The sequence below is a fragment of the Perna viridis genome, chromosome 13 (assembly GCF_037379345.1).
Source record: "Perna viridis isolate PV_CMFRI_1.1 ecotype Kerala chromosome 13, ASM3737934v1, whole genome shotgun sequence".
Taxonomy (NCBI): Eukaryota; Metazoa; Mollusca; class Bivalvia; order Mytilida; family Mytilidae; genus Perna; species Perna viridis.
In genome coordinates this window covers 9257069-9268166 of record NC_142457.1, presented here as the reverse complement: position 1 = coordinate 9268166, position 11098 = coordinate 9257069, and the positions used below count along the sequence as shown (strand labels likewise).

Here is an 11098-nt window from a genome sequence, read left to right as displayed (position 1 = left end):
TTCAATTGAATTTTAATATTAAAAAATGATTTTTTAATATCAAAAAAGTGTTTTGTGATAGAAGAAATCTAATTTGTAATATTAGAAAATAAATTTGTAATATTAAAAAATCACTTTTTAATATCAGAAAATGCTCATTTTTGTCCACTTTGGCTTGCCATACAAATGAATGATGGTATTTAAAAATTATATTTAATCAAATTCACCAATCATATCATCTGCATTTTACACTGTTTACGTTTGTGCAGTATAGTCGCTGTTACTGTTGAATTATTTCTTGAGAATCGGTCACTTTTACAAATTGGGCATTTGATTCTCATTTTTAGCTCACCTGACCACAGGCCATGTGAGCTATTGTCATTACTTGGCGTCCGTCGTTGTCGTCGTCGTCCGTCGTCGTCGTTAACAATTATACAAAACTTTTCTCCTCTGAACCTACTTGACTGATTAGAACCAAACTTGGTATAAATGTTCCTTGGGGTATCCTGCATAGAACTGATGTGGGCGTTTTTGATTCGTCGCCGTTACTAAAAATAGAACATATAGGTGAGACAATAGTTTTTTTCACATATATCTCCAAAACCGTTAGGTTTAGCTAAATTATGCGAAGGACAAAGGGTTCAGCATGATTAGACCTATCTCTGGTCAAGTTTTGATTTTAATCCGATAAGCATTGTTTGAGTTATTGCCCTTTTTCAACGATTTTTGCTATTTTTAATGTTATTTCTTTCAAATATCTCCTCCTCTGACACTACTCGACCAATTGAAACCAAACTTGGTATGAATGTTCCTTAGATATTACAATACAGTTAGGTCATTTCTGAAAATTGTATCTCATTTTGTTGAAATAAAGGCAGTCCGCACAGAAATTTCTAGCGTTTTGTCATAAAAAAGTGCATATTTTTTTGAAATCCTTGGTGTGTGGAGGTTCAAGTCATTTATAAGTAACTTTGTGATTATTGTTATAAAATCCAGTAGCCATGATAACATACTGACAAAATATTACTGAGTTTTAGTACAAATCAGGGGTGCCTTTCCAGAACTAACAGCCAATTACTATGTTTTATAAATTATCAGGCACTTAGACACTACCATAGGATGAAATCATGCATAGAGTAGGTGGAAAAAGGGTAAAAATAATAAGACCCTTTCGATTCATTCTCTCACAATTTTAATTCCAAAAGTTCGTGCGGGATTATGTATTCTGAAAATCAGCCATCTGATCCTGAGGAGAGAACCTAATACGGGAGGGGACTGAAACGTTCCGGATACCATTCTTCATTTAAATTACACCTGTTTACCATTACATATATTACATCTGTCTATGTATAAATGCTTAACTGCATTTAAACAATGTATCTACCAAAATTCAACTTTTAATTTTAAGTTTAGTTTTACAAAATTTGACCGGGGTAACTTGGTGTGCGAAACAGTGTGCCTTAATGTAACTGTATAGTGCACCCTTAGGGTTTCTTGCATTGAACTGATGTGGCGATTTTTGATTCGTCGAAAAACATGGCCGCCGTTACTAAAAATAGAACATCGGCGTCAGACAGTAGATTTTTGAATATGTCCCCAAAACCGTTAAGTTTAGCTTAATTCTGAGATAGGTAAAAGTATTCAGCATGAGATCTATCTCTGGTCAAATTTTGGTTTTAATCTGTTAAGCCATGTTGGACTTATTGCCTTTTTCAACGATTTTTGCTATTTTCAATGTTATTTCTTTCAAAAATCTTCTCCTCTGACACTACTGGACCAATTCAACCAAACTTGGTATGAATGTTCCTTAGGATATCCTGCATAGAACAAAGGTGGGGATTTTGATCCATCAAAAACATCATATATTTAAAAACCGTTAGGTTTAGCCAAACTCTTTCAAATTGCTGAAATGATCCTTATAAGGCCTTCAAATGTCTTCAGGGATCAAAGTTGTCAGTCGACTCCTTGTAAGAGTTATTGCCCATGAAAGATGAAAAAATATTATTCTTTTTTTACAGTTTTCAGCCAATATCTTGAAACCAATAATAGATAGAAAGAATCTTTCAATTGCTGAAATTATCCTTATGAAAAGTCCTACCAGTCGTCTTGAGTCAAAATTGTTGGACATCTCCATATGAAATTTATTACCCTTGAAAGACAAACTTTAACCAGGTGAGCAATTCAGGCTCCTATTAGCCTCTTGTTTTTCTACACGTATATCTAAATAGTCCGGGTAACGTATTAGTTGTTTCAAATTAATTTCTTTTGTGTTTTGGGGTTTTTTCTTACAGACGAATACGGGTCTATTAATTATTGCCATTTCATGTAAACAAGAAAATTGAACGAATTGGCATAGAAACTGTGACAAAGTATAAACAATGTATAAAAATGTATTTACTTTGTTTCTACTTTCCAAAAACGAATTGATGCTCGTTTATCATAAAAATCTGGAAAAAAAAGAAATTTTTTGTTATCATATAATCATCATGTAACGAATATAAAGCCAATCATTGTCAATTTCATTAACATCTTAGTACTAACACTGTAAGTTTCTATATTCGGGTTTCATTATTTCCCATATATGTAGGTTATTACAGTTACTGTTAAAGAAACGTTTCGGTATTGTTTGGTTTCGGTTCTTGAAATAGTATTCACCCTAACCCACACACAAACTGAGCTTGAATATGAGGTTGCTGCTAAAACTACGAGAGTAAGTACAAATAACACACGAGTGTGTCACATGCATGCATATACATGCACATGAATAGACCTTACGTCTTTCAAAGTGAAAACGTGGATGTAAACAATGTACATGAAGTTAAAGCAAATAATTCAATTATGTACAATTTTAAGTTGCACACCACCCCTCGTCTTAGTGCTACATGTATGTCATTCATTGGCGTACACAAGCGTAATGAAAACTATTTTAATGAAGACATTGCGCTCACTCGCATTAAAATTAGAATTAAAATTTTAAAACTACTATTAAAAAATTTATGTCTGCTAGGCTTCATTGTTGACTTATTAATTTAAACAATTTTTATCTCTTAAACTTAAAAATTGTAATTCAGTACAAAACGGGTATTTTATATTTTGTAAAAAAATATTAATAAATAAAGAAGTACATTATATTGTATCTGTAACTTCAATTATGTCAAAAATAGTGATTTACCTTAGTCCAATATACAATGAATTCAGATTCTGTAATTCCTCCGTCGCCTGCAGTATATATATAATTTTATATACATACGATTCAGGAGCATAGCGCCACGTCTAATACGGCTGGTAATGCTACTGCCATACCAATAATTTGCGATATATTTTTTAATTGGGTATTTTACGACTGTCCCCAGAAACCCCTGATAAGATGTAATTCTCGTGGTGTGTGTGTGTATATATATATAAGTGAAAAGGAAGCAAATTCATATGGGCGAACTTATTCAAACGTAGAAAACCAATTGCGAATTGGCATATGATTTGCCATGCCTGGTGATATAGCCCTAACAAAATAATCTTGAATCAAAATAGAATACCAACTGTTACAATGGATCAATGCCATTCAATATTTATGGTATTCAATAACGAACAACTGATATATTTTATAAAGAACTAACATCGTCCTTAAAGTCTCCTCCCCTCTTTTATTGGAAAATATTGTTTATTGTGTGCACGATATGAGAAATTATGAGCAAAACTAGTTTGAAACAACCCTCCCTTTTCATAAGTTAGTGGATTTTAACCCCCTCCTTTTAATAACTTCCATATCCACCCTCGGATCTGTTCTGTAATTAAGTGATTGTATGAATATACAAAATTAAGTAAGAAACTTCTGGTATTCGAAAAATAGACTCTCTAAATGAAAATAAAACCGTATGTCGGTGAGAAATGTTGACGTTTTATTAAAAGTTACATTACCTATTACTATTTTTTGAGAACTTAAATAAAAAGGCAGCTAGCTAGCCTCAACGTGTCGAGATTTGAAAAAGAGAGACACAAGTATCTAATAGAGTTAGAAACAATTGTCATTCCTTGGTCTTTCCATGGTCTACTTGCGATTCTTCTAATTTGTGCCATGCTAAATACTTTTAAAAAATCAATGTTTTAAAAACCATTTTAAAAACACAATTTCGGCCACACATGAATCTTATTAAGGAATTCCTTATGGTATAATTTTAGTATCATAATTCTACAAGTATAACAGCTGTTATTCATTATAAAAAACGTTAATGACGTCACAGGTTTTTTTGTCCATGACAATATCTAAGCCAATCAAAAAGTTACTTTTGAAATTAAACTATAAATGTTTGTAATTTCAACATACCGTTAACATCAACTTTGGCGAAGTAGGCGTCGTAATCTCTGTTGTTTAATTTGTGGTCATTGTTCATATCATAGTCATCAAATAAAACATTGGCTAAATCCCGAAGGGAGGAATCTCCAAATATGACACGATCGGTATACTCTTTTCTCGTAACAGTACCATCATCTGGAAAGGATAATATTGCTGAATGATAGTCACTTGTGAAAAATCACTTCCATTTTTTATGCCATAAGATAAAAATGTAAATGAGAGTTCCCTTGAAAAGATGTTCTTTTGAGACCTGAATTGCCTCATTTTTTTGTTTTATCAAAGACTTTTTGAAACTCTGTAATATGAAAGTCATTTATTGAATGGAATCTAAAAAAATCATTGTCACAGAATTTGTGATTCTGGTCCATATCAGAGCCGAGCAATGTTTTATTATTCCTTCCATGTAATAAATAAAGATTAATTAAAAATACTCAACAACAGCCAATTTCACACGAAGGCTTTGGTGTCATCATATCATTTCCTGCCATTTTCTGCTGTCACGTTAAATCTTAAAATAGTCAGGAATCGGCAATGGAGACTTTGGTTTAATTTTCATCCACTAATATAATCAGCTAATATTTAGAAAGATAAGCGTTTTGGTGTACATGAAGTAACGGATAAATTCCCGAATAAAATTGTAAGAATATCAACTCACGATTGGCATCGTAAGCGGCAAACAAGGTGTCTAATTCTGATCTGGTTAAATTTCCATCAAAATCAATATCAGCTCCAGCAAACATGGTAGAAGCAGTTTGGTTGTATGGCTTGAAGTTTAATCTACAATTAACGTAAAGAGTAGGCACATGCCACACTTCCTTTTTTTGCTGTTCAAAGTTCCATAAACAACTAGTAAAGAGTTCCAGTTACGGGTTTGAGGTATTGTTAGACTTTCTGACGGGCGGACGGACATCTGGTCGTAGGTACAACGCCCATCAAAAGACCAGCCCATAAAACAGTTCATGTGCAATTTACATTGTTGTATAATTTATCATAACAAAATTATTTATTGTATTTTGATCAGTACTTATAAATGCGTTACATAAATTCCGTATCGATATATAACGAGAAAACGTATGGTATGAATGCCAAAGAAACAACAAACCCATAGGAATGAAAATGTCAGGCTAAGGCAACCCATTGCTCTTCAAACATATTGGTAGCTTAATCCATGCAAATTGTTGTCTCCCTCCTGTGCATAGGCACATATACTAAATAATTCTGCACTGAATTGCAGCAGCATGAATGAAACCTACACTTTGAATTACACATTAACAGACGTTTCACTTAAATGAAGCAAAAAGGGATGACCAGGAATAAGTTGAACGTCTATTCGACGCATTTTGCCTGCTGGGGTATAATTTTATTGTTTTGACGACAGTTTAGTTAACATTTTTTTCAAGAACATGCATATTGTAATAAATTTATTATCTGTTACCTTAAAATATACATGTTATAGCAATTATTATACTTACTTGGCATTAGATGCAAAACTCTGTTCGTTTTTTATGAAAATCTAAAAAAATATATTTCTCAGCTATTAATATGTAAATGCAACATCTGTTTACAAGTACAATACGTACAACTCATTATCCCAGAAGAAAACGTAATATATTGTAGATAAAAACCGTGATATAACAATTAGACCCTTTAACTAGGGCTGGTCGATAAGCATATGCTTAATTTACACTTCTGCGATAATCATTCTTTCCCTTTTTACCCAAGCTACCAAAGAAGTATATCGCACGCATACTCGTCGACTGTTTCGCAGTTCACACGTTCGTTCTAATTGTTTTTTTTACATCAATTTCAAATAAGATGTAGCCATACATCATAGAACGGTGACCAAAATTTGGCACTTATTATCATGCGTTGGTTGGATTCACTAATTAATTGAACTAGAAAAATAAATAAAGTTAAATTTTTTCGAGTATTGATCATACATTATTATACTAATGAATACACGTAAGGAGTGCAACGATGATATAATTAGTTCAAAACTTAGTTGGCGAGTCGATAACTACTATTTCTTTAAATTAAAGGAGATTACTTGCCTCGGTCCAATATTTAATGAATTCAGGTTCTGTAACTCCTCCATCACCTAAAATAAACGCAAACATGTAAAAGGGTAATATATAATTAAACAGAAAGACAAATTTGTACCGTATATGATTAATGGTGTGAACGTTTTCGGGAATTTGTCATTTCTACAATTTTGTTTTGTAAAGAAAAGGAAGAAAAAATATTGAGCTCAGTGAATGACATTTACACGAATAGAAACGATTCCCAATAATCTCACAGAATCACAACAATCTCAAATCGATAAACGAAACAACATTCATTTTTGTTTAACTCTTTGGTCCAATTTGGGAACAACTCGCAGAACGCATGGTAATCTGGACAGTACACTAAACGTATCATATTGAAGCTATACAACATATGTGTTATACATACCCTGTTGTTTGGTTCAGAGTGCTAGAGAATGACTGAGGCTGACCAACAAAAACTCTCCACCTTTCATACAAAGTGCCTAAGGAGGATCTTTCGAATAATTTGACCACATAGATCATTAAAATCATCTATAGAAGCAATTAAGTAAACACGAGCAAGATTATCATCAGACGAAGCATGAGATGGATTGGACACGTCTTGAGGAAAGATCAACAAGGTCTCACAAAAAAGCTCTTTTCTAGACACCAGTGGGGAAATGGCACAGAGGAAGACCCAAGATGACGTGGCGACGCACCATTGAGTCGGGAATGTGCGAACTGAACCACTCATAAGGAACTTTACAGAAGACAGACAGAAGTGGCGTGCCTGTGTTGCTGCCCCGGTCTCTATGTTAAAAAGATTTGTACACCAGAAGATGATTGTTAGCATGTTTTGGAAACGTGTCGGTACCGGATAGCCTAGATACATGCGATAATAAAACGGTGTGATGTACTGAACGCATTTTAGGAGTTATAATTAGGTTTCCTAGGGTACTGCGTTTCAGTACTTGCAGACTTGTCGAAAGGGCTCTAGCATTACAGTTGTAATAGTAAAAATGAACACGCGTAAGATGTACGTATAACAACATACCATTTGCATCAACTTTGGCAAAATATGCATCGAAATCCTCAGAATTTAGAATATGGTCATTGTTCATATCATAATCATCAAATAAAATATTGGCGAAATCAAGTAAAGATGCATCTCCGAAGGTGATACGATCAGTATATTCTTTCCTTGTTACGTTACCATCGTCTGAAATATCAACAAAATATGTCAGATCATCATTTACATCACTTTGGGTCCTATGTATTCAATTTCTTTAAATTTTAAGGAGGTAGACCTAGAGTAAGGGACACAACTCTTACAAATCATTAGAACATTTGTATTCAGCATTTTACATCAATCTCAAGTAAGCATCAGAGTAACTTGGACTGATTTAATTCTGTTTCAAATAAAAGCTTGATATAAGAGTTATGTCCCTTACCCTAGGTATACCTCCTTAAACTTCTAATACTGTGAAACTTTATAAACCGAACCCTTTCTTTACTGAAGATTTTTATTTTTAGATTAAGGCGGGTGTTCGGGTTACGCAAGTTTGAAATGCATGAAAAAATTCTAATGTTATAAGATACCTGGTGGTTAATGTTAATTTATGGTTCGATTCACATAGGTTTTACTGTCCGTGTATATAGGTTACAGACCACCAATTCAACCAATGAGCATTTGGAACGTACGCAAAAATAGTCCTACGCAGAAATTACCCCTGTTCCTCATAGTGCTGTGAAAAAAGTTCTCATCTTATTTAAAAAATGTAAACAGTTTCTGAAAGGAAAAACATTTCTGTACATTTTATAGGTGCATTTTGCTTCTTGTGATGTGAAGCCTAATCTCCATAATGATTTTTAAATATACCCCTATCTTGTGAAAACACTGGGATTTCCCATGCTATTTATAGATCCTTCACTTCCGGTGACCAGTACTGCACTGCAAGTCTGCTAACCCCACATGCCATTCTGAGGATTGTGAGCTGACATATGTAGAATCATGCTGATATATAGTCCTCTGCAGGTTAAAGTTAAGGTAAAGTCCAGAGAAGCCATTGAATATTGTGAAATTAGCATAGAAGCCTATGAAAAGTGGAATTAGTGGTTTTTAGCCTATATAGCAGACTGAAACAGGTTAAGGTATGGGATTTTGGATTTTATTTTTTTTTAACTTCAGATATATTGTTACTTACCGACTTACCAAATATTCAATTTTACATTTACAATTCAGTAGACTATATACAATGTAAAGCACTAACTTTTACGTTTCGCAATATGTACTTACGGTTGACATCAAAAGCAGCAAAGAGTGTGTCTATTTCCGTCCGGGATAAGGTTCCATCAAAATTAATGTCTGCTCCAATAAACATGGTGGAAGCGGTTTGGTTGTAAGGTCTGAAGTTAACTCTAAAATAAAGGTCCATGCTGAAGTCAGTTTCAGGTGAGAGGCAATATCTCATGAATTAAGTAAATAAGAAGGACACAAATACATTTCGTTCTTTGAAAACAGCTAACATGTGCGGGTCCAGATAATTTAAAAAGGAGGGAAAATCTAGAAAAAGAGTGGTCCGGGTAATTATTTCCTAAGTTTCCTCAATTCTGCTCAAAATGAACACAATTTTCCAACAAAGAGGTGGTACAGACTGTAGTTCCAACCACCGCATACCCACTGGATCCGGCACTGGGACATTTGTTTTGTTGTACAGTTGGTCACGTATACACAGTGTATATAGAATTCCTATTAACTTTCAACGGGCGTACATGCAAACATACATGTAATAGGGTCTGTAAGGCACGTTCTAGTTTCATTTTCCTTACCGGAATTTCTGATGTAGAACGTATTTAAATCCGAAGACCAGTCTGCGTTTTATTGTGTACTTCCGGGATCTATGAACGCTATATTACTATGCATAATATTTACGCATTTCTGCACTAGATTTCTTATGATCTATACACAGAAGTACATATCATATGAATATGTTGATTGTTGATTGTTGACGTATATTGAATGTCTGTTGTACACTTGTTACGTTCACTGCTATCTTCGTTCTTTTTAAAAAAAAGTCGTTGCGCATTTGAGATAAAAACCATATAGATCGTACATGAAATTGGTACTTTGCAAGAGTTATCGTTCTTGATTTGGTTTGATTTGGTGGATTTAGTTGGAGATGAATGTATGATTTTCTCATAGGTGCAGATCAGAATACATAAATGATTATTGTAATGTAAAAATATAGCATACGTAGATTGAAAAACCATCGTTTGTTCTGTGGGTATTTCTGCACCATGAATCACTGTACCATTGGCAGTGTCTAAATTTTATGTGGACTGGTTCTTAAAACTTTGCACGATTGATTAGATTGGCTTAGTAACAGTGTACGTCCTGTTGTTCCACATGAATGAGCTTTGTACAAGGCGGATAAGAATCTATTATTACAAGAGCTGCATTTAAAACACCGTTACTTACTTTGCCTGAGAAAATCCCAGAACTGCACTGCACACTACAAAAACTAAATATTTCATTTTTGTTCTGTTCTTTGTATAAGGTTTACAACTTGTAGAAAAATCTTATGACTTCAAATGAATGTCCTGTATTTATGTCAGATTTTTCAGATAAAACCATAAGACCATCATCAGACCACTGCCAAATTTGGGAAATAACCTTATTTAAACCTTAACCTTCAAAAGAGAATTCACTGATAAGGCGATTCGGTTTGTGTATGCATGTACTGTTATAATATACTTGATCACAATGGTGGATTCAAGAATAAATGAAAGATGGTACTGCGATGAAATTGGTTACTTTTATTGAAATTGCTTTACAATTCTGTCCAATGAGGATGTCAATGTATGTCCTTTACCGTGTTGAGAAACTTAACTTTTAAAGTTATTGACGTCTTTACCAAAATACATGTACTAAAATGATAATACTAAGGCTCGGTGTTTGACTTCCGTAGGATGAAGGGGAATTGGAATTTCTTTCTGAAAAGTTATTTAATTGTATGCCCATTACCCTCTTTGAAAGACTTTGATAAAGACTTATCTGACAATAAACGCCTTCTAAAGGCACAAGATTTGTGCAGGTACCTGCATGCCAATGTAGGAGATACTTAATTTCTTTTTGTAAAACCGTTTTACTGGATACATCTTCCCGTGTAAACTTTACCTATTATTGTACATCATACTTTTTTGGGTGTCATTTTCACAAAATCATTGTTAAAAATTTACGACTAAACTATTCTAAATATACATTTTACTTGTTTGTCGGGAATAGTAAAAAAGTGGTTTCTTACCGTATTTAATTCTTTTCAGACTGTCCTCGCAGAAACCAGACAGATCTTGTGATATGGGTGGCACAAACTTATTCAACCAATTTTGCTTTTGTTCCAATTGAATTTTAAACTCAGCATGATGTCAGAAAGTATAAGGCTTATTTCTGTATCGAAAGTGGATGACTCAGTACATGTGTTCAGCGTTCCCTAAAACAACTAAATTAATGAACATGTCAAAGAGTTATTTCCCTTTATTTTATATCACTCATTTCATTCTTACCATTTAAGTGAATTATAAACTCACACCATTTCTTAAAAATCATGAGTTTGACCTCTAATGAATAAAACAAGTTTTTCAACAAAATTTATAATGTGCCATCTTTTGGCTGGGTCTAGCTGTTGACATCCGCAATGATAATTATGACACCACATTGTTTTTACCAGGTCATGTTGTATCAGGC

General features: G+C 33.7%; 1 protein-coding gene across 3 annotated transcripts; it reads right to left on the bottom strand.

The window, feature by feature from the left end:
• Positions 1-2353: 2353 nt before the first annotated feature.
• Positions 2354-10778, bottom strand: LOC148599482 (uncharacterized). Of its 3 annotated transcripts, none has more exons than XM_088557621.1 (9): positions 10659-10778; positions 8651-8772; positions 7409-7573; positions 6382-6428; positions 5803-5843; positions 4986-5107; positions 4301-4465; positions 3152-3198; positions 2354-2426 (listed from the first exon to the last, which is right to left on the bottom strand). In XM_088557621.1, the coding sequence occupies exons 2-9, from the start codon at positions 8733-8735 to the stop codon at positions 2385-2387; spliced, it is 714 nt and encodes a 237-aa protein (XP_088413747.1). In that variant the 5' UTR covers positions 8736-8772; positions 10659-10778; the 3' UTR covers positions 2354-2384. The 3 variants fall into 3 exon arrangements, with proteins under 3 accessions (XP_088413747.1, XP_088413746.1, XP_088413748.1); XM_088557620.1 differs by lacking the exon at positions 10659-10778 and adding an exon at positions 9833-10038; XM_088557622.1 differs by lacking the exon at positions 10659-10778 and adding an exon at positions 9184-9379.
• Between the last annotated feature and the right edge of the window lie 320 nt (positions 10779-11098).